Genomic DNA, 25,028 nt, shown 5'->3' on the forward strand with positions numbered 1-25,028 from the left:
ATATAAAAATGACAAACTTAATAGATGGTATATATTTTTTCTCAAATATTACTTGCCAAAATATTGCAGTTAGTTGTTTTTCGTGTTTAACCTTCCAATTCTGTTATGTGCTCCAATTAAAGCATGAGAAAGCCATTGAATATGTATTACACTATTATGAGTGAATTACGTTAAAGTCGATCATTGCCGTTAGGCTAATTTTAAACATTCCAATGGGATTTGAATGCACAATTGTTTTCTATGTATCACCTAAAAGACGTATGAATGGAAATATGTTGCTAAGTTGGCCTAATTATGTTTCCAAAGAATAATAAAGATACTTTTCTTCAATTCCATTTTGTTTTATCATTTTATTATTAGATGTTATAAAATATAGAGTATCTTAAACAAGTACTATCTTTAAAAAAAGACGCAGTAAAATACTTGTTCTTTTTACTTATTATTTTCATCAGGAAATAATGCATGGCACGCAATTTCAATTTCCTTTTTCGAACCAAAATACGTTATCAGTATTTGGCCAATCTGGAAACTGAATTTTGATCAGGTGACTTGCGTTTCCATGGAAGAGCGTCTTTAAGGTCAAAGGGTAAAAAGCGAAACTATACCGGCTGTGCGGGAAAAGATAACAATTTTTTTAACAAATATTTGTTGCGTGTTGTGAAATTTTTGTTGATCTATCCTCAAATGACATCATTTGAAGCGCAGTTTTGAATAATTGTATGATGAAACTATTATTATTCAACATGGGTGTTCTGAAGTAACGTAATTCACTACCAAAATACACTGGGCATGTTCAAAATTTCGTACAGGGCATAAGTCAACCCGTCAAGAGCTATCTTATGCATTTTCTTGTAATTCAAACTTTGTTTTTTATTGAAATTGAAGCATTTGAGTGTGTTTTCAGTGTTCAAAATGTCTGGCCGCTTTTCTGTTCCTATTGGGGTACTTTAACTAAATTTGAATGACAAGTGGTTATTCTGTGGTACCTCAATGACCACAAACTTTCGGATTTTGTCGAATTCTCTGTATGATATAAGCGTTAAATCATCGAAGTTCAACGAAACAAAATATTCAATTTCGTACATGTTGTTTCTATATGTCATGTCAATAAAACACGACATACATGTGTTTATATGAGAGTATTTAATTCCCATGACATAAACAATTGTCACATTAATTGAGGTGATCCATCATCTCTTAGTTTTGGCTTAATCTGAGAGTTCTGAAATAAATTAAAATAAAAAAACATAGGTTGGTACCTTCAATAATGTAATTCGTTTTTTTGGATGTGTCATCCTATTTCGATATTATTTACTTTTAGTCTTGAACATCTTACGTCTTTGATTCTAATCCTGCTGGTGAGAGGTTACTCATTCAAACACGTGTATAGCAAAACGTACTTTGCAAATATATTTATAGTTGGCAGTTTTACATTTGTTCATATATATCTTCAGAAATTTAAGTCATTTTACAACTGGTAAAACGTCCGTTATGATGCAAGTTTAACTGAATATGAATACCATTGAAAACATAGTATATACCTCTTCGTCGTATTTTCACTCTTTCTTTTGAAACTGTATCAATCTTTATCCATGTTTGAAAATCAATTTTATAACTGAAATCAATTCAATGATACAAAATTCAATATATTTCACGATAAATTATAAGAATGTATTTACAGGCAATACTGTAAACGTTTTAATTTTCGCTTTTTTCGCGGTCGACAGAAAAAATAATTTTAACACTATATATCGCTAATGTTGTGAAACAGCGAAAATTAATATTCATGAATATGTCCCATTGACAGAATGTATACTACGCCTCACTAGAAAGATTAAAGGTTTATCTCTCTAAATATAAGCTATCTTTTTTGGGTTTGGGTTTGCGCTACTTTATTTATATTTTTGTTCAACACTAACAATCACTTTTAAAACACAATTGTTTTCTTTCAAATCTGTCGCATGGTAATTGTTTTTCATTGGTCGATTACAATAAACTTTAATTTATATTTTGAAATTAGGTTAGACACTAGCCATTTTGAAGTTAAATTAGATCTTAAATAATTGTAAAAGCCCCCCCCCCTCCCAACAAAAAAAAACAAAAACAAAACAACAACAACAACTACAAACAAACAAACGAAAACAAAATAAAAAAGAACATTTACAGTAATAAAATACATAATGTAATTGCAAGTAAGCCAAACCAAAGAAAGAAAAACAACATAAAAGGAAGTCGATTGAAAATGTTCAGTTAATTTCACATTTGATACCAAATAACTCACGCTATCGTTACCAATAGTGTAATGATAGTATAAAGTGTTCCAAAGGAGGTGTCTAACATAATAAATTGTAATAAGCACAAAGTAATTGATACAATAACAGGAAATCCTACACGCACCTTTTATTGTTTATAAGAACAATTGTACTAGGTTTCTTGTGGTAAGCCTTTTCCATTTTATCACTTAAGGCCTGGTCAAAGGGTTTCCAACCCCTATCAGTTGTGTATTCCCAACCAACCTTAACTGAAACAAATGAGTTTTGAAAAGTCAAGGGCATCGTGTTACCAATGTTATTATATAATGAACCCATTTAAGAATTGTTGAGAAACAGAAGAATGACTATAAATAAATTTCTTTTTATTGTAGAAAGTTTTCATAAGACGTTTTTTGTTACAATCGCATATTAGGGAAATCAAAGGTGTATAGCAAAATCTAAACGCTTACAATTTACTGCACCTAAACACCTTCATTCACATGTCCGAAAATATGAATATATAACTGCTTGATTTTTTGTAACCATGGTTTAAATGATTACTGTAGGAAAAGCAAGAAAATAACTTCATGTCCTTTGACATCGAAATGCAGGTAAAAAAAGTTAAATGTTCATGAACTCGACAGACTTGGATGAAATATAAAAACCCTAAACCACGATACATTCATAACGTTAAGGAAAAGCCAATCTTAGAGATAAGTTTACAATATTTGTTTTCACAACTCTATTCAGGGCTTGTAATTGTGATATTTCCTTTGGTTTATGCTAGTAATGTCATTCTTTATATTCAATGTGAATTTTGAAGTCATGGTTTGTCACTATACTTTTATAATCTTATTTGTGACGTCATACGATTTTGGGAGAACGTCATGATGGAGTTTGAGGCCTGAATGGATGTGATTATGTATGTTTGTGGCTTTTCGTGATGTACTTGGTGCCAGGAGAAGTAATTAAGAACGTAATCCAGGGACAAAGGCCGGACATGGAAAACAGACATACACTACAAAGAACATAAATTAACTAAAATAATACATGTGTTTGTTTTGTTTGTTTGTTGGGGTTTAACGTCTGAGCAGCAATATTTCAGCTATATTCAGACGATGGACATGAACTTGATGAGAAAATGAACATGAAATAATGATAAAATAAAAAATGGATGGGACACAAGGACAATGGGGTCGACAAATTTTGATAGCCACTGGAAATAGGGAGAGGTGGGTAAGGTCGGTCAATATAGCCTCCTGCGGCGGAGTCCTATGGTTCCTACTCCGGGAGAATACCACAGTAGGGTTCTTTAACGTGCGAGGAACGTGGCATCTTTCCCCAACACGGTGCACCACTATGGTTTGCATTCAGGTTTTCCGTATTATAGCCTGACAACCCCAGCATGTAACACGCCAGGGGTACCCCATTCCACCACCTGGGGCACACAACCCAGTTGCTTTGTAGACAGAGCGCCCTAGCCCCCGGCTGAGGTTCTGAGCACTGTTAAGTCGCCTTTTACGACAAACCTAGCGCTGCTATAGGCCTATTCCTTAGACATCCGGACCTGCACGGGTCAAAATAATACATACAAAGTAACAAAAGCAAAAGAGCAACTCGGACTCCACTAAAAACTGGGAGCATGGACCAGGTGTATCGGTAGGGTAAGCGAGTTGCTCACAAAAAGTCAATTCCAGGGTAGACGAAAGAGGACTATGACACGTTGAACAAATCAGTTTTGCAGATTGATACAGCGTAACGATCCAAAACTTCTGTAGTGATGACTTCAATCTAATAGTAACATAACCCTGCTCCAGGCCCCGTGCAGGTCCGGATGTTAAAAGAATAGGCCTGCAGCAGCGATAAGCTTGTCGTAAAAGTCGACTAAATAGTGCTCAGAACCCTAACCGGGGGCTAGGGCGCTCTGCTCAGAGCAACTGGGATGTGTGCCCCAAGTGGTGAAATGGGGTACCCCTGGCGTGTTACATGCTGGGGTTATTAGGCTATAATACGGAAAACCTGACCGCAAACCATAGTGGTGCACCGTGTTGGGTTTATTATATTCCAGGAGTCGGCGGAAATTACAAAAAATAAAACGACATTCACGTACTTTTATTTTTATTTTATTTTTAGCTAAAATAGGGTCGGCGGTCCCATAAAACAGATTATAAAAAATGTTGCCTAAGGGAAAATTGTCATGTTTTGAAAAAAAAAAACCATGAAAATATCTTTCAGACATTTGGCCTTCAAAATCGCGAAAATTTAACCCCGCAAAAATAACCCGCAATACGATAGTTTCTCTTACCATCGATTTCTAAGTGTAGGTCAAGATATGAGGTTGACTTCACAGTGTCTGTAGTATAATTTATCTCAAGTTCTTTGGAGTAGATGCGATGTATCAAACCCCCGAAATTAGGATATCTAAAGATAATACGTCATTTATATAGCGGAAACTAAGATTAAAGAATCTAGCCAAACGATATTCTTTCTTTCGGATCAGATCAGGTATAAAATCAGCCTCATGAGAGTGAAAGAATAGGTCAGCAAGCAGAGGAACTCAATTTGTTCCCATTAGAATACTGTACTTTTGTTGAAAAACGCGTCCACTACACTGGACAAATATTGGAGAGTGTGGTATCAGTTTAACTGCTAATATTTTCTACGTCTATTTCTGATAATAAACATTGGATGTAAAATGTTTTGCAGGCAAAAAATAAATGTTTTTGTAATAATAACCGCCCGACCCCGGATTTATCTTCCGTTTTAATTCAAATTTAAATTAAATCTTAATTTTAATTTAAAACATATTGTGTAATACTGATCAAATTACCTGGCCCTCCTGTGAATGACACTATGGAGTTTTCATGTTTACTTTTTCCAAATGTAAATTCTTTTCCGTCATTATTTTTGGATGATATTTTTATGTCATTCTTTGTTTTCGTTGTCTGAAGATTATGTTTCTCACATTCCTTCCAAAGGTCCTCTTTACTATGTTCTATGTCTAGATGATCATCAATTGCTCTTTTACCTAGCAACGTACTGCTGTCGGTCATGAAATTACTAAAACTCTGTAAACTACAGTTGCAATATCATGATAATGAAATAGTCGTTTTCCATATTTACGGAATGCAAGCCATTCTAGCAAGTTTTTCAAAGGGACGTAACCCACCAACAACCGACAACCTGGTTTGCGGTCTCTTTGGGGAAAGGGAAAACAGTAAACATTTTTCTTGGAAACTTTAACTATTTCACTTCGGTAAGTATCTAAATGGTTTGAAATAACTAATTTAAAATTATCCAAAAAAACTTACCGTGCCTCTAATAAACTGAATATTTGAATTTGAAGTCTAGCGTTGTCTATTTCTTCAATTTGACAGTAAACCAGTCTGTCGGATGACACATTTGTAGATAGTTACTCCCCGTTACTTTAAATTTTAAATGACGAGGTCGAAGACGGGAATATGAAAAAGGATATAAATATTGCAAATTCCGGTATCCTGCACATGTATTTCATGGACTTACCTCTCATCAACAACAATACAACATATTACTTAAGAAGTTCAAGTTTTAAAAATGTATCACTCTAAACCAAAAATATACAGCAATAGGAAGCCAAATCAAACACCGATAAATTATACTAGAGTAAATCGAAACAGCTACACCATTGAAGTCTAGGTTTGAAGCCCCAATGCTTTAGAGGGTTCCAAATTTTGTGCTACGACAATATTTAGTAAATAATATGATATCGGGTTTATACTTTGGGTCAGGGTCAGACTGATGAATTACTGTTCCAAAAGGAAAATAATCATCGGGAACAAATCGACCACAAATCAAGTAGTGAGAACCCTATTATCAAATACCGAATTTAAAATTACTAACGTGATAGGTATTGTGGTTATGAACTGAAATTATTTTCGAGAAAAGATGATAAAATATTTTTAATATATCTTGACAGTTTAATAACAATTTACCTAATTTGCACCTCGTGCAGCCCACCAACTCCAAAGCCCGTTCGATATACTCCAATTATAGAGCAATCCCATCGCACCTGAAAAGAGTAGATAGTCTTCGCGCACCATGTAATGAAAATTTACTAAGCTATAAAGAATCATGCATAAGTCTAATAAAGTTAATAAAGATTATAATTATTCACTTTGTGGCTATTTAACAATTCGTTTCTAACGCATATAAAATAATGAATAAAAAGTGTCTTTTAATTTGATGAGTTTATTTTTATTTAAAAATTGTTATTTTTTTAATCTTCGGAGTTTCCCGTACAACGTTCGGTTTTTTGTACCTTCTCCACTAAAAAGCGATTATTGTGTTGTCTAGTAGAAAATCAGAAATACAAATACTGATTAAATCCGCGATCGGAACTACTCGACCATTCCCGCTACACTAAAAAGTAACCTCGGATGCAGACAGGAGAATTTCTTCATGAAAAAATTGTCGGAATTGTAGTCATACGCGAATCAAAGTAGTTCTGTCCACCAGGTGGCGCTACAAATTTTAGTCGGATATCACAAGAAATAAAGAACAACAACTCTTCCAAGAATTTTGGCGCGAAGCGAGGAGCTAAGAAAATAGTGATGGTAAAAAATTCAACCAGCTTACTATAATTTTAGAATCGGATCGGTCAAATTCCGGACAGATCCATCCGCCTAGTTCCTCCAATGTTTTCTTTTGTGTAACTAGAAGGGCTGAGGTGTTCCGATTGATTAAATGTTCAGACATATATATATAAATTCAACTTCGTTCTCTTACAGATTAAGCCTCATATTAATCAAGAGAAAACATCAATTAAAACATATTCAATTTCTAAGAAAGTTATCAGTATTTGGCCAATCAGGGAAAGGAATTGCGATCATGTGACTTGCGCTTCCATAGAAGAGTGTCTTCAAGGTAAAAAGCATAACCATATCGACTGCGTCGGAAAACAAAACAACTAAAATTGTTTAAGCGAGGCATTCAGAACTGTTATTAAATTCTACAAATCATAAATATTTGTCGATATACTTCAGCCGAAAACGGCAGAGCATGTTTACTGTGTAAAACATAATAAAACCAAGGCATATCTGACATACTGAATAAAGGTAATATTTGCAAAGAAAAGGCCACTAACCACGACAGAACCATCAGGTTTTACACCAAGGACAGTACCCTCACAGCCATCTCCGCCATCATCATTCCCATAACACCAAGCAGGCCCTTTGCATACAGATGCATGTAATAAATATCATTATTTCAGATTTTAGAATCATTCGAAGGAGCTTGTTAATAGCGTTATAAAATTTATTTACATCTAACACCGAGTTAGATGTAAATAAATTATTAAATGAGTTATTAAATTATTGGAGCAGTCATCTGCTTATTTAATACCTCTCGGCAATGTTTTCCTCTTCCTATTATGACGAACAATACCTGTATATCAGTTTGTCAACGCGCATATTTCAAAGATTGCCAAAAAATAGTCCCTTTGTGTTTCTGTTGAAACTTCTTGTTTTTGGTGGAATTTTAAGTTATTAATCATCTCTTTTTGGATGTGTGTAATCTTCCGTTTTAATGTAGTATTAACATTTTCTCCTCTGGTTGTTGAAAAAAAAATTGACATTAGAGATTTAAATATTGTTCTTAACTTGGTAACATTTGATATTATAAGTAAAATAAATGATATCATAGTGGGTACAGTCTATGAAATGTCTTTTAATACCGCGCTTACCTCTTACAACCCTATATCCTGTTCGAATAAATCCTGAGGAAATATCTGAAGACATATCCCTAGGTTCAAGAACTTTCCGGATTGAACAAATACCCATTTCATTGTAATGATATACATTAACATAACCGTTATCCCATTCTACCCATATAGATCCTGTAGAGAAAATAGCAATTGTCATCATCGTTCCAAATGTGGAACAATCGGAACTACTCGGCCATTTCCGCTACACTAAAAAATAACCTCGGATGCAGGAAGGAGAATTTCTTCTTGAAAAAATTGTCGGCATTGTAGTCATATGCAACTCAAAGTAGTCCTATCCACCAGGTAGCGCTAGAAACTTTGGTTAGATAAGACAAGAAATAAAGAACAATAACTCAGTCAAGAATTTTGGCGCGAAGCGAGGAGCTAGTAAAAAAGTAATGGTAAAAATTTCAACCACTAAAACTATAATTTAACAATCGGATCGGTCAAAATTCCGGACAGATTCTTCCGTCAGTGCCTCCGAGGTTTTTCTTTGGTGTAACTAGAAAGGCTAAGGAGTTCCGATTGAAAAGTGGAAGTGTTTGCAATAACCTTTTCATGGTAATGAGTGGATTAGCTATTCACTAAACTAGATTTTTTTTCAACTGATCTTAGTTATTCTTTCCAACTAATTTTAAGACAAAACAGCGATCTCCTCGCTAATATTTTTGATCATAGAACAATAATTCACCAATTATTTAAGTATAACGGTTCACCAAAAGGAAATGTTGATATCTCTAGCATGTTTAGATATGTTAGGCAACAAATGGAAAAAAAAACGTTGCGAGAGCCCTCAATAGTCTTAGGGAAATAAAGACAAGTATTAAGGTACTTTTTGCTTAAGTATAACACACATAAGAAACCTTTTTTGTCTTGACCGACCACAGTTCCGGGCATATCAGAATCTTGATCACCATACAACCAGTTTTGCCCCCGGCGAACTCGATCACCTAAAGCCAAGGACTTGCACATTAGTTCAGAGTACATGCCCCTATGTTTATCTGACAGCATTGGGTCCATGAACTCAATGACCAAGTCCACACAATCATCCTGACGAGGAAACATTTATACATTTATATATGGTATCAGTGGCACTCTTTTTTCAAAGATTTTTTTACATACATTTAAAAGAGTAATCAAGGGAACCAAGGTTATATCGGTTATCAATGAATGTAATCCAGGTACAAGAACAGACATGGAGAACAGACATACACAACAAAGAACATAAAGTAACTAAAATCATACATACAAAGTAACAAAAGGAAATGAACAACTCGGACTCCACTAAAAACTGGGAGCATGGACCAGGTGCACCGGTAGGGTAAGCGTCCTCTGCTTTTCTAGAAACATCCGCCGAGTTGCTCATAAAAAGTCAAGTCCGGGGTAGACGAAAGAGGTAAGGAAAACTATGACACCTTGAACAAATCAGTTTTCATGGCGATACAAAAAGTCAGCGTATTATTGTAATAGCGTAAAATAGCATGCACAAGTATGATTAACAAAAGTGGTTTTATTGATGAAAGCATTTATTATTATTATTATTATTATTATCATTATTGTTATTTTAATTTCTAAAGACATATCCACGGTATGTATATCGCCATATTCTATTTTTAGATGGGCCATTTAAGTTGCATTTATATTTTAGTTATGAGCCATTATAGTGTAATGGAACAGCAGCTTTCTCTCAGCAACATTACATACAATCAACAAGAGAATTCTTAAATGAGAGAAAAATGAATAACTACATGAGCATCTTCACTTTTTCCTGATTTCTGTATAATTTTCTGTCGAACTAAATCTCTAGTCACGTCACATTTCTCCTGTCTTAATCCTGTGGCGACATGTGCGGCTATAAGCTGTGAAAAACAAGAACAAAGAGTAAATACATTTTAGTTGCAACAGTAAAAAAGGAAATACGTAATCAATGTTTTCATATTGGAAAAAATCCCTCAAATCCTTATTTCTTTTAATTCTTTTCTTCGATCAGTATATAAAGACCCAATGGAGTCAACTATGTTTCTTTCTGATAACCTTTAAACAATTTTACGCGAATGAAAATATGTTTTGTGTGTGTGTGAAATAACCGTTAGTGCTTACCAACACTTGTGTCATTCTGATCAATCTGTGCAGTTCATATTTTTGTATTATTTTCCCACGTGATTTCCTGACTGCTTGTTCCATGATCTAAAGAAAAAATTACAAAATCAATGTCTTTAATATTTGTTTACTAAACCATCACATGTTTTAGAAAAAAAGTTAAATTAGTATAAACAGCAATAACATCTTCAGTTATTAAACTATCAAACATATAACAAAAAATATTGTTACATTGAATATTATGTTTCTGTCTCACGGCAAAGGTTGGTACATATACAAGATATCGGCAGAGGTTGGTATATATACAAGATCTCGGCAGAGGTTGGTATATATACTAGATCACGGCAAAGGTTGGTATATATACTAGATCTCGGCAAAGGTTGGTATATATAAAAGATCTCGGCAGAGGTTGGTATATATACTAGATCACAGCAAAGGTTGGTATATATAAAAGATCTCGGCAGAGGTTGGTATATATACTAGATCACGGCAAAGGTTGGTATATATACAAGATCTCGGCAGAGGTTGGTATATATACTAGATCACAGCAAAGGTTGGTATATATACAAGATCTCGGCAGAGGTTGGTATATATACTAGATCACGGCAAAGGTTGGTATATATACTAGATCACGGCAAAGGCTGGTATATATACAAGATCTAGGCAAAGGTTGGTATATATACAAGATCTCGGCAGAGGTTGGTATATATACAAGATCTCGGCAGAGGTTGGTATATATACTAGATCACAGCAAAGGTTGGTATATATACAAGATCTCGGCAGAGGTTGGTATATATACTAGATCACGGCAAAGGTTGGTATATATACTAGATCACGGCAAAGGTTGGTATATATACAAGATCTAGGCAAAGGTTGGTATATATACAAGATCTCGGCAGAGGTTGGTATATATACTAGATCACGGCAAAGGTTGGTATATATACTAGATCACGGCAAAGGTTGGTATATATACAAGATCTCGGCAGAGGTTGGTATATATACTAGATCACGGCAGAGGTTGGTATATATACTAGATCACGGCAAAGGTTGGTATATACACAAGATCTCGGCAAAGGGTGGTATATATACAAAATCTCGGCAGAGGTATATATACAAGATCTTGGCAAAGGTTGGTATGTATACTAGAACTCGGCAGATGTAGGTATATATACAAGATCACGGCAAAGGTTGATATATATACTAGATCTCGGCAGAGGTTGGCATATATACTAGATCACGGCAAAGGTTGGTATATATACCAGATCTCGGCAACTTTTTATGTATCTGCATCGAGTATCTTAGTTTTCATAATGAACATGTCTGCTGTGTTTTGCAGTATACTTAGGATCTATTAATTAAATATTAATGTCACTGGAATAAATTAAGATAAGTTTCCAAAGCTATAAATATATCTTTTGGATTTAAATCGTTAGATCCAAGATTTGATCATCTTAAACAGCTGCGAGTATAATTACCGAATTTTCTTGACTTTCACCGACAGGAACATAGTATATTTTGATTGCATGCCCTGCTATCTTGTCTATCACACCTTCTGATTCCATCTGAAATGCAATCAGCATAACTGTTTCATAGTCGTTCTTAGATGTTTACGTAACTTTAAAAACAGTACTTGTTTTAATTTTGTTCTCAGAATTGAATATATGAAACAGTACTCACTCGGAAGTCCCCTGTTAGATAGGCGGGGTTGATATCTGAACTATCCAGATCATGCCATTCTTTATCAGATGTACTGTCAGTAAATACAATCATATGACCTTGGACAGCGTTCTGTAAAACATGAGATGTAGCACCTACAATAAACATTCGTTTGAATAACTTAAATTTATGAGATAACTAACGTTCTTTTGTCTTGTTGAATTTTGTGTTGATTGTGTATGTATCTTCTGAAGTAATACATATGTATTTGTGTGCATTTTACCTCAAAAATTAATGAAATACTGTGTAATCCGTCTAATCGGAAAATTGTAGGATAATTAAAGATAATTCAAAATTAAATAACCGAAATATCATGACGAGTATGGGAGTACGCTTAGACTTGTTCAGTGAAGGAGCAAAACCTTCAAGCATTCTTGGCACGAATGATTATATTTTTGTTGCTAGTATTCACAATAACCAATTCATTATCCTATTATTATATAGGTTTTCTCAATAGTTCATTGTTATTACCAAATAGAACTTAAATTATGTCATATGCGGACTGATATTTTTAACCATAAGTGATAACTAATATAAAAATGTATTTCACATGTGAACAATCGAAATTTATTGTACATGGTATAACATCTTTACGTTATAATTCACTGTAATCTATATAACAATATAGGGTTATTGCTTGAATATTTGGGGATGTTGTCCAGAGTAGAATTTTATATCGCACGATGTTGGACACAGTGCAATATGGGAAATGTTGCACGGTAACTTCATCTTGAATTCTATGGGGAAAGTTTATCACTATACAATATCATAGACAAAAAGGCACAAACCTCCTAGCACTCCAGCCAATCCCATCAATAATCCTCCAAGCAATGGTGCATCTCCCCCAGTTTGCAGACTATCTATTTATGAAAGAGAATAATCTTAAGTGGATTTTAAAACAAGGCATACAATATTTTGCCTGCAAGTTTATATTAATTAATTCTCTCGGTTTTACTTAGTAGAACTTTAACCACTGATTATGATCTATCTTCTATTACGACAAATTTTCTTTCTTTTCCAGCAATCATATTGTTAAAAAAAAATTATCAACATAAAAGACATTCATTTCTGTGATATATGTAAACGTATATTTCACCAAGATCATAGAAAAAAATATGAATAACTTAAAAGTTTTTAGTAAATATATAAGTTAAGAAAAAAATATATCAAATTCAAAGTTTTAAAAAAGGAAATCAAGGGAACCAAGACTAAAGACTTTAAAAGAGTAATCAAGGGAACCAAGGTTATAGCGGTAATCAAATGAATGTAATCCAGAGACAAAGACCAAACATGAAAAACAGACATACACAACAAAGGACACAAAGTAACTAAAATCATGCATACAAAGTAACAAAAGCAAATGAGCAACTCGGACTCCACTAAAAACTGGGATCATGGACCAAACGCACTGGTAGGGTAAGCGTCCTCTGCTTTTCAAAAAGTGAGATATAAAATAAGCGAAATAAGCGACAGAAAAAAAATGATATTTCAAAGTTTGTTACGAGTTTGCCAACAGTTGCTTTTTGACTATGATCTGCTTTGTTTTCTGTACTGTAATTTTTAAAGTTGTTTGTTTATTCACCAAAATTCATATACAGAAAGGCCAGCAACAATCATCTCCGCAGACCTATACATGTTATCGCTCCCTCATTTACAACATATCAATCCTCTAGTTAATTTGCTGTCACCAGGGATGGAAAAAAATCGCAAAAAGCTGTACTAATTTGATTAAAGAGCGGGGTTGAGCATTTGGTATGGCGGGTATATATCAAAGTTTCGAGGATCGCTTTATGAATCATATCAGCACAGTTGAATAACAGTCTTTTTTCAAAGCATTTCTACAAAATTGAACAAAAGTATTTCCAAATAAAACTCTTAAGCATTGCAGTCTCATAAAATAAAGTGGTATGTTCTTGTAAAAAAAACTAAATTTTGCTAGAATTAAAATGTTACAAATAAATAATGTAGATACACATTAAAGCAACTACTATCTTTAAAAAAGATAGCCGCCGCAGTAAAATTTGTTCTTTTTACTTATAATTTTCAATTTTTACTTTTTCGAAAGCCACTAAGTTATCAGTATTTGGCCAATCGGGAAATAGAATTGCGATCATGCGTTTCCATGGAGGAGCGTCTTTGGGGTCTAAGAGTGAAAAGCGAAACTATAACGACTGTGTGGGAAAAAAAGGTTTGTCGACATTTCTTTACCTATGGTAGCTTTAACAAGTTCATAGTCAGATGTAGATTCCAGAACTAAAGTTGAATGACCTCCAAATATTGCAAGTCCTATATTGTCCTCAAGTCCCCGCTTTGTATGTACTGCCTTAATTCCTAAAAAGATAAGCTGGTTTGAGGTTTGTTGATAAGTTACTTTTTAAATGCGTACATATAATTGAAAAGTTCTATTAAGAGGGATGTAAGTTGAGCTTTATCTAAACTATTCCTAACTGATAAAAACAGATTTGCATCGCTTTTTATCTAAACTATTCCTAACTGATAAAAACAGATTTGTATCGCTTTTTATCTAAACTATTCTTAACTGATAAAAACAGATTTGTATCGCTTTTTATCTAAACTATTCTTAACTGATAAAAACAGATTTGTATCGCTTTTTATCTAAACTATTCCTAACTGATAAAAACAGATTTGTATCGCTTTTTATCTAAACTATTCCTAACTGATAAAAACAGATTTGTATCGCTTCTTATCTAAACTATTCCTAACTGATAAAAACAGATTTGTATCGCTTTTTATCTAACTATTCTTAACTGATAAAAACAGATTTGTATCGCTTTTTATCTAAACTATTCCTAACTGATAAAAACAGATTTGTATCGCTTTTTATCTAAACTATTCCTAACTGATAAAAACATATTTGTATCGCTTTAAATTACATTGAATGCATATATATTTAATTTGTGATACATATTATTCCTACCATTTACATATTCCACGGCTGCTGCTTTGATGGCTTCAAACTTTTCTCCTGTCATCCGTTTACTGCAGTCTAATACTAAAACTGCGTCATGCCCATGACTTCCTCTCTTTACACAACCAGACGTCGTTCTGACCAGCGCTTGTAAAGAAAACATATGTAATTCTTCCAAAAAAGCAGTTGAAAGTTTAATCTTATAAATCTTGCAAAGAAGAAAGTTCGGTAAGGACCCCTTTTGGCCTCATAATTTGGGCATTTTTGAAAATTTGATGAAAGCTGATTTCTAGGTAGTAATATTATAGTAAAATGTTCGCAAACACTGAATATAAGATGTTTTTGACGATATTTATGACGATATTCCAGAAATAACAGTATGCATTTATGCAACTTTTACAAAAAACCTTTAACTTTTAACATTTCTGCAACTTTTAAGATGGTTTTTGCGTGGAACGGAAGTGGCCACACATCTGTTGACTCAAGATATTTTTACAAGAGTTATAACTATACACAAAATATATGAAGCACGAGAGTCAACACCCATGTAACCATTGCTAAAATAGGGAAAAACTGCACAAAATTTGGTTTTTTCAGCCTTTTTAACAAATTTTCCCAATCTCAGCCAAGTTTGAAGGGGATAGAGCTGGAAAAAAAACAACATAAAGTTTTCTTCATGGAGACTTCTTTCGGTATGATGTATACGCCTTTCAAAGAGTAACATCCTATTAGCAGCGTTAGAGTCAAATACATAAGAAGATATTGATCCAAAAATAAATTGCATACAAGAGGTACTCGAAACCAGAGGTATTGATGCGTGTGCAATACAAGGAAATAAGTTCGAAGGTTTTAGGAATTTTGAAGTTTGAGATAAAGCAAATTTAAGTAAAAAATCTATGATATAATATGGGTGAAACAAGTCTCAATACTGGACTGGTGAATAGCCTCTGAGACTTGAAATATTCATTTACCTTAAACAGACTTTTTTACTATAATTTAACAAAAAAAGTCATTAGATAATTTGGTTGAAAACAAGGCGAAATTGTGCTGTTGGATTGGTTGCATTATTCATTGATAATGGACGGAGTTAACTACGTCATATCATAGTTGCAGGCCGATTTTACTAATATTCGATACAAATACGATTACCTATAGTTGATGTCGGTAATTTTTAAATTACAATGGCATCTAATTGCGAAGTGTTACAGTGTTAGCTACAGGGAGTTGAGTTCATGGAGTAAAATACATAAAATCGCAAAAATGTAATATGATGTTGTTTTAGCGATTTTTTTACGTTTCGGTACACTTTTTGACATTTTATGTATGGTAATGGATACATATCTTAATACCTCAAATCCCTGTGGTTTTAGGAGCAATTTGAAAGAATTACTCACAATTAGTTCTCAGTTGTTCAGCATACTCATGCCACTGTTTCATGGTTTTTGGTTTATCAAAATTATCGACTCCTATTAAAACATTTCAAATATATTAATTAGCTAAAAGTCGGTTTAGATTATATAAAAAAAGAGTTTGTAAGTCTCGTTGTGTGACTCCGTAGATTCACGAGAATGGGTCCTACTATACCATTCAAATGCATACAGATTTGTCATTTTCAGTGCGTTGGGTTCAGTATATAAAAGCAAAACATTCGTGTAAAAATACCAATAAAAATGACAAATATCTATTTTCACAAGATAAAAGTATTACGAAAAAGCGTAAAATAGATTTGCATTGTAATACAGCGTTTTAAGATCCCGGAAGTATAAAATAAAATGCAGACCGGTCTTCGGATATCAATACGTTCTACATCATAAATTCCGGTAAGGAAAATGAACTAAAACGAAACTTACAGACCTAAATTTATCATGTGATATTTTTATCTGTTAAATGTCTGTATTCACTTCCTATGTTTTATCATGTAACATTCATTTATTCCAATATTTCAATTACTTTTGCATTTAGTAGTAGCTCCCTTAGAGGCATTAATTCAATGTAGGTCCTGAAAAATTCGAAAGGTCTTCTGGAAACACTAAATTCAAGGTTATTATCAGAATACAGTATCATTAAAACCTATGATTTTCAACTCTTTATATTTCTATTCCCCATACTCAGTTAAAATTCCGACTCAAAAACATTATACATCGTTGTTACTATAAGGTATACCTAGATACACATATGTAGTTATTGGTAGAGATTCTTCATACCAATATTTCATACTTAGTAAAAAAAAAACGATTCCAAATCATCTTCCAAATATACCGAAGAAGATGTGTTCAAAATGCTGAACATACTTGTCCAGTGTGGTGGACGCGTTTTTCAACAAACGGTCGGCATTCCAATGGGTACAAATTGTCCTCCTTCACTTGCTGGCAAATTTTTCACTCTAATAAGGCTGAATTTATACCTGATCTGTCCCAAAGAATAATCAAGGGAACCAAGGTTATAGCCGTAATCAAAAGAATGCAACCCAGTGACAAAGACCAGACATGGAAAACAGACATTCACAACAAAGAACATAAAATAACTAAAATCATACATACAAAGTAACAAAAGCAAATGAGCAACTCGGACTCCACTAAAAACTGGGAGCATGAACCAGATGCACCGGTAGGGTAAGTGTCCTCTGCTTTTCTAGAAACACCCGCCGAGTTGCTCATAAAAAGTCGAATCCGGGGTAGACAAACGAGGAAAGGAAAACTATGACCCGTTGAATACATCAGTTTTTATGGTGTAGATGGATACACCATAACGATCCACGAGTTCATGATGACGACCATAAAACTTCTGTAGTGATGACTTCAATCTTGTAGCAACATAACCCTGTTCTAGAAGCCTATTTGTTAGAGTTCTAGCATGATACAAGAAGTCTTCGTAGTTTCGGCAAGCTCTGGCATAATGTATGAGTTGTGATGTGTTTGTTCAGAGTGTCATGGTTTTCTTTTCTTCTCTTGGACTTGACTTAAATGAGCAACTAAGCAGGTGTTTCTAGAAAAACAGAGGACGCTTACCCTACCGGTGCACCTGCTCCAAGTTTTAGCGGAAACCGAGTTGCTCATTTACTTTTGTTAATTTGTATGTATTATTCTGGTTATTTTATGTTCTTTGTTGTGTGTGTGTGTCTGTCTGTTTTCCACGTTTGGTCCTTGTCCCTGGATTATATTCTTTTGATGTCCGCTGGAATCTTGGTTCCCTTGATTACTTTTAAAAAGTACTTGATTTCACGAGTTTTATTTTCATAAGCATAAAACTATCAGATACTGTTATGCAATGTATACCATTATTTCAATATACAATTGGTTCCATGCAGATAACCTCCAAACTCAACACTTAGTCAAAAATTTCTTACCATATTCTCCATACTCTTCTAATAAATCTGTGTCACGTAAATATAACCCATCCGATTGTTTCCCACCTTGACCACTTTGACAAGGATGAAAATAAAGAAATTAGGAAAATCAATTTATTACTTGGATTATAGATAATTGGTAAAAAAAATAATAGTTCCAGTCTTCGACGGGTTTTTCTATAGAGGTAAAAGGCGCAACTAAAATATCAGATTCATTTTTGAAGATGCATTTTGAAAGATAACAGATTATTTAAGCATTGTCTCAACAAATTACTCAGAATCATTCTCCTGGGCCAGGATTTAAGTCCACGTTCTTTCCATTCAAAGACTTCATTAGAGAAGGATACTTTTTATAACGAAAAAGAGTGATTTTTACATTAACTTTGCAAAAGTGGTATTTTAGCTTTTGAAATCTACCTTTGGTGGTCACCATGCAAATAAGGTGGTGGTATGTTCCAGCACTGTGGTGAAGAGTCCTCCGTTGACTCTTCAGACTCAAAACCAGAGTGAACCATCCTTCCCAGGAAACAAAACTGTCTGTAATGAAATGCAACACGGTTGTCAACACGGTTATCAGTTTGTGGTGAATCAAGTTTCCGTTTGAATCCAAATTCATTCCTCTTCACACTATTTACTGTAGTCTTGATACCAATAGTATGATAGGATTCTGTTACAGGGTCAACTGTTTCATTATCCTCTTCACTTTCACTCTCTCGCATGTATATACTATCTTTAATACCAGTATCTAAATTATTAGTCCAAATTGCTGTAGTGTCTCCATCAATTTCCAAATCACTCTGATTAGGTGCATGTTCAATATTTTCCCCTTCTTGGTGAAGTGGCCTTTCGCTCAATACTGCTGATGATGTTTTTCTCAAAAGACGATGCATGTCATCATCAGGAAATGATAGTTTACTAGAATCATATTCGTTTCTAATGCCACTATGATCCCTTTCGTGGTAATCGTCTCTCGCATTTTCTTGAGAATCAGTGTCTAAACTGGAATCAGTCAGTCTTTTTGTTTTAGTTGATTCGATATCGTTCAGAGACGCCAGTGGAACACGACTTGCGATTGTCCGTTTAAGGTATTCAGTATCTGTAGCAATCTGATTTACTTTCACTATCAGTTTCTGTATATCGTCGTTTATGGTTAAACCAAAAGTGTCTTCAAGGCTCTTCATTAACTTACAAACTTCTGTAGTAAACAAATGCTAGAAATGTGTATAATGTTCTTAATGTTGTTTTGTAGTTATTTTGTTTTAGGGGTTTTGTTGTTAGTGTTTGTGTGTGTGTTTTTTTTTTGGAAATGATTGGTTAATTCTAATGAACACTTTTCCGATTTGAAATCAAGTACGACTCAAAACCAGGATTGGAGGCTACATAAAGATTTCAATTTCAAAAGACAATTATTGGAGTTTAGGATTTTATTTTTTATGAAGAGAAGTACAAGATTACACCCCCCCCCCAAAAAAAAACAAAAAAACAAAAACAAAAACAAAAAAAAGCAAAAAAACTTTTTTAGTAACGATTAGTGACTTACTATGATATCGTTTAGTTGTCTGCTCCAAAAGGTTTCCACTAGAATGAAATTTATATTTTTAAAAGTTTGTTGTTATAATGTAAATGAAATTCGGAAAAAAATAGTATATCTTTGAAATCAAATAAATTGATTATAAAGGTTTTGTTCACAGTCTTCAAGATCGACACTTTGTAAATGTATGTTTCATAAACTATTCATGGACTGTTAAAATATCATCGTTCTATGCATAGTATTTTGTTTCTCGTCGAAAATTAATGAAGGAACAAAAGTAGTGTTGGCAAACATTTAATATAACATGAAATAGAATTTCATGGACACTACATACGACTAACCTTGTTTTCGTAACATGATCCCATAACTTGGCTTGAACTTCATGAATGTCATGAAGGCTTTTGTTGATATCTCTTAGATGCTTGTAAAAAGAATTTTCATGAGTTTTTTTTTTTTTTTTTTTAGAGTGAATGAATTAATAATAATAATCATAATCATAACAACAACGGCAACAAAACGATATTGTTTTTAGGTGGTTGGGTATTAATTCTAATAATAAAAAAGAATCTGTAATATTAGATACGACGCGTGTAAGCCCTTTACTTGTTTTCATTATATTGAATCAATCAATTCTCATGCACTGATGAAGGATATGTTATCGTCAGGGATATTTTACCATGATTTTGTTCAAATAATTGGACTGTGTACACTTCAAAATTTCTTCGAAAAGGATTTAAAATATTGAATATAATACTTCATACATATGAATGAAAATAGAACTATTTATTCAATATTTTAAATGGCTTTTCTTTTTCTTACCTTGGAATCCATCCTTAAGGACTGCTTTCTTTCGATTAATATGTGTTCGCGTCGTCTCTGAGAATTCAAACGAAAGAAAACCATTTAAGTGACTATTTAGTCAATGTAGTCCCTTTTAAAGAGACTATTACTGATTGATGCAGAGCTTGACTTCCATGCACGTGTAAACGGCGGTATATAGAAATGCTGCATTTATTACACTTCACAGAAAAAATACGAAATGGTGTTTATTTGATACATTTGTCCACTGCGTATTTATCAAATGATAAAGAGACATTTAATCAGAACATAAGAAATTATCGATTTGAAAAACTTGAGGCAAAAATCAAAAGCAATAATACTACTAGTGTTAAAGCAATATAAAATTAAAGAAGCGGAGGAAGTTTATGGAGGAGGAATATATGGCTGTACATAATTTGTTTTGTTACATTCCTTATGATTTTTTGTCAAGAAAGACTATTTATAGCCTGAACTTGTTGTCAAGGAAGGCTATTTATAGCCTGAGCTTGACTTTGAGATCGTCGGCAAGTGGGATTCAACCATTACCATTTTTATAAATTGCTAAAATATATGAGGTACAACCAAAGTTTTTTTTTTAAGTTTAAAGATTTTTAATCTGCATAGTAGTTTTGAAAACAAGAGTTTGTATCCTTGTCTGAATTGAAATATTCCTAGAGAAAGGTAATTATTTATTGTAAAAAAGTGTATAGTTCAAGGCCTAATCTAAACAACAATGATAAGGACACGCTTTAGTAAATTATGTTTGAAAACTAACAATATTGACATATTTGTTCATTTAATCTATTACAAATCACTGTCAAAGAGAGTACAAACAAGGAGAACTTTTCTTGCTCAATTCTCCCTTTAAATTAGGTCCTTGGTCTACCTAGCTCCCCTAGTCCTCAGAATTCATTTCTACTTCATGCATCTCCAACCCGAAATTTCAAAATGTGGATTTTTTCTTACTTTGGAAATCCATATAATATTGATAGTCAGTGATTTACAGTGGAGACCATATTTTTTGAAGAAATGCTGGTTTAGGTGTAAAGTGTCAAGAAATTTGAGGACATAAACGTACACAGCCAGAAATACCAAAAACAATAAAAGAAAAGAAAATCCATAAATGCATTAATAAACAAGCAGTATTGATATGCATTTCATTAAAACAGATGGATCTCTTTAAAATAACTAAGTTTTTTTATCGTTTTTTTTAGCTTGCAATTTGGTTACATGAATATTTATGGGGTCTTCCTTGACTCAGTGTCTCAGCACTTTGATTTATTTTGGCCAAAAAAAAAAAACAAAATAAATTCATATTAATTTATTCCAATACGAAAGCCTTTTTTTCAAACAGGATTTTTTTCATTGGTAAAAGTAGTCCAGTTAAAAGGGCGTAGTTTAAAGTCCATGGCCTGGTTTATTAATTAGGTAATAGGATTGATTGTTTGATTGTTGGGGTTTAACGTCCGAGCAGCAGTATTTCAGCTATATTCAGACGAAGAACATGAAATGGAAGACAAAATGAACATGAAATGATGATGAAATGAAAAATGGGATGGTACACAAGGATAATAGGGTCACTAGAAAAAGGGAGGGATGGGTAAGGTCGGGCAATTTAGCCTCCTGTGGTGGAGCGCAAAGGTTCCTACTCCTATCGAATACCACAGCAGCGTTCTTTAAACGTGGTAAAATGACTGTGTTCTACGGCAACTCAAAGTGGACAAAATCAATATTTTGTAATATTAGAAAATGAATTTTTAATATTACAAAATCATTTTTTAATATTAGAAAAGATTTTTTAATATTAGAAAAGATTTTTCAATATTAGAAATTCATTTTATAATATTAAAAATTCATTTTCTAATATTACAAATTCCTGATTTAGCAATATTATAAAATATCACACATTTTGTAATATTACAAATTGAATTTGTAATATTAGAAAATCAGTCACATTTTCAATATTACAAAATGATTTTCTAATATTAAAAAATCATCACTGAATATGACAAATCTATTTTCTAATATTAGAAAATCAATTTCTCATATTCAAAAATATTTTTTTTTAATATTAGAAATTCAATTGAATTGTTTATATAAAAAAAAGTGTTTTGTGATATAAGAAATATAATATGTAATATTAGAAAATGAATTTGTAATATTAAAAAATCATTTTTTTTAATATTAGAAAATGCTCATTTTGTCCACTTTGGCTTGCCATAGTGTTCAATCCTATACCACGTTCGACTTTCTATTTCTTTAAATAAGTAAAACTACGTCATTTACATGAAACTGCAATCCTACTTAATCATAAAATCGGGGATCCGACAAAAAACTTATCCAGCACAGGGGCTTCTTTGCACTATCAAATATGCAGTCCCACTTGTATATAACCTATACAAGGGTGGTCCCAGATTTGGGAGTGCCTCGCTTCAATTTTTTTTTCAAATAAAATCGAACATATTACTATTTAATCACCATCAAATATTTTTAATTAAATCAACATTCAAACTCCATTACTGATTCCAGTTTGAAGATAAAATCATTCCACCACTTTATGTTTCTATCTACAGTGAGGTCACACAGCTAAAAACAATCCACTCCTATTTATCATACAGGATCATAAGTAAAATCAAAAGTTGATTACGACCTTAAACAAATACTATATTGGTAAACAACAATTATGTAAATAAAATCTGAATAATTTTTTTTGGTGAAAAGAAGTATTGAAAATAATTACCAGTTCTTCACACTGATCACAGCACACATGGTAGAAAAATAATAAAAGTCTGTCAAATGTATTTATGTTCCATGTCTATTTATAAAATTAGGTATTTTGATATCTATTTTTAAAGGACAGTTTCTGATATGGTTGAGATTAGCTAATTTAAACAAAACATGTATTCTGAAATCCATTTCCCCTAAATGGTAATGTTATGTAGGCAACTGAGACTAACAGATCGTATACATATTGTGCTGAGAAACCCGACTTTGGTTGGGATAGACAGGAGACAGTCGGCAATATTCGGAGATCGGATTTTTTTTCTGTTACGAGAATTAAGGACTGAGAAGCTGCGATTGAACCAAGATGCCAGGATATGAAGCTAGAAGGGACGGGAGCACATATTGTCTAGAAAAAAACCACAAAAAACAATACAAAACACTTTTAGACAAAAATCTCCATTATAAGTTGATATTTAGGAAAGGATACATACTTTGCTAACTAATATGCGATTTTAACTGTTTCAACTCTTGCTTTGTATGTTTTAAATTTAGTCTTTGTTTTGCATGGTCGCCTGGGTCCCTGCGAAAAAAGGCATAAACTTCAGATTAAAAAATGCTTTAGGCTAACGTCATGATTATGACACACGCCCATCAAATCTGCGAGATATAATCAGCATTGTAAGGTTCCGCTATATAGATGGTTTAATCATGTTTCTCCCACTTTTAATCCTTCCAATTAACAATTAGTTAAGTAAACAAAAAAGACAAAGGGTTTATTACTGACCATAAAATTATAAAGTGTCTGTTGCATGAGGTTTATACCCACTTGTCCTACATTTGTAAAAAACATACATTCCACTTGTCCTGCAAAATTATTTTGACTAATTAGATAATTATGTTTTTATAAAGTGTTGGTAGTGTTATAGTCTTTTCCATTAATTGGCAATAAATCTGTATCTCAAGTACAACAAAAAAGGCAAAATGATATTCAATAATTTAAAAAAAAATGTATTAACTAATGTACAAAAAAATAATGTATAATAATTTATTTTTGTTATTTAAAAAACTTACTATATATATCAAAATAAAAAAAAAATATTACATAAATAAATGTTGTAAGACATTATATATATATGATCAAAAGTTCTAAAAAATATAAATAAATAAAAAGAAAATGTTGCTAACTTATTTACTTAATCATCATAACTTATTGAATCTTATAATCATCATAATTAAGCACATCTTCAAGTAAGTTGTCATTATAATGAGCTTGGTATATCACTTTAGCTTAATTCTCTTACGTTTGGTAATAGTTGAAGGAGTATTCAAGGCAACCAAGGTTATAGCGGTAATCAAAAGAATGTAATCCAGGGACAAAGACCAGACATAGAAAACAGACATGCACAACAAAGAACATAAAGTAACTAAAATCATACATACAAAGTAACAAAAGTAAATGAGCACTAAAAACTGGGAGCATGGACCAGGTGCACCGGTAGGGTAAGCGTCCTCTGCTTTTCTAGAAACACCCGCCGAGTTGCTCATAAAAAGTCGAATCCGGGGTAGACAAACAAGGGAAGGAAAACTATGACCCGTTGAATAAATCAGTTTTCATGGTGCTGATGGATACACCATAACGATCCACGAGTTCATGATAACGACCATAAAACTTCTGTAATGATGACTTCAATCTTGTAGCAACATAACCCTGTTCCAGAATCCTATTTGTTAGAAGTCTAGCGATACAAAAAAGCTTGGCCTTTCTCATTCCTATTAGTAAGTAATGTTCACATTTGAATACTGTTCATTATATGTATATAAGCATAGAGAAAATTGGAAAATTCATCAGTCAAAATGGCTAATGCTCGGTA

General features: G+C 33.0%; 1 protein-coding gene across 5 annotated transcripts; it reads right to left on the reverse strand.

The window, feature by feature from the left end:
• Positions 1-1,084: 1,084 nt before the first annotated feature.
• On the reverse strand, positions 1,085-23,259 carry LOC148621445 (uncharacterized). 5 transcript variants are annotated; one of them, XM_088575843.1, is made up of 22 exons: positions 23,174-23,259; positions 20,434-20,490; positions 19,956-20,035; positions 19,624-19,661; positions 18,501-19,278; positions 18,084-18,157; positions 16,132-16,203; positions 14,747-14,884; positions 14,017-14,139; positions 12,597-12,668; positions 11,770-11,903; positions 11,568-11,654; positions 10,093-10,179; positions 9,741-9,851; positions 8,856-9,042; positions 7,972-8,124; positions 7,375-7,460; positions 6,224-6,300; positions 5,083-5,294; positions 2,398-2,521; positions 1,542-1,615; positions 1,085-1,222 (listed from the first exon to the last, which is right to left on the reverse strand). In XM_088575843.1, exons 2-22 carry the CDS (start codon positions 20,443-20,445, stop codon positions 1,209-1,211), a joined length of 2,733 nt encoding a protein of 910 aa, XP_088431969.1. In that variant the 5' UTR covers positions 20,446-20,490; positions 23,174-23,259; the 3' UTR covers positions 1,085-1,208. The 5 variants fall into 5 exon arrangements, with proteins under 5 accessions (XP_088431969.1, XP_088431968.1, XP_088431970.1 ...); XM_088575842.1 differs by having other exon boundaries at positions 5,083-5,327; XM_088575844.1 differs by lacking the exon at positions 7,972-8,124 and having other exon boundaries at positions 5,083-5,327.
• Between the last annotated feature and the right edge of the window lie 1,769 nt (positions 23,260-25,028).

This window comes from Perna viridis, chromosome 3, assembly GCF_037379345.1.
Source record: "Perna viridis isolate PV_CMFRI_1.1 ecotype Kerala chromosome 3, ASM3737934v1, whole genome shotgun sequence".
Taxonomy (NCBI): domain Eukaryota; kingdom Metazoa; phylum Mollusca; class Bivalvia; order Mytilida; family Mytilidae; genus Perna; species Perna viridis.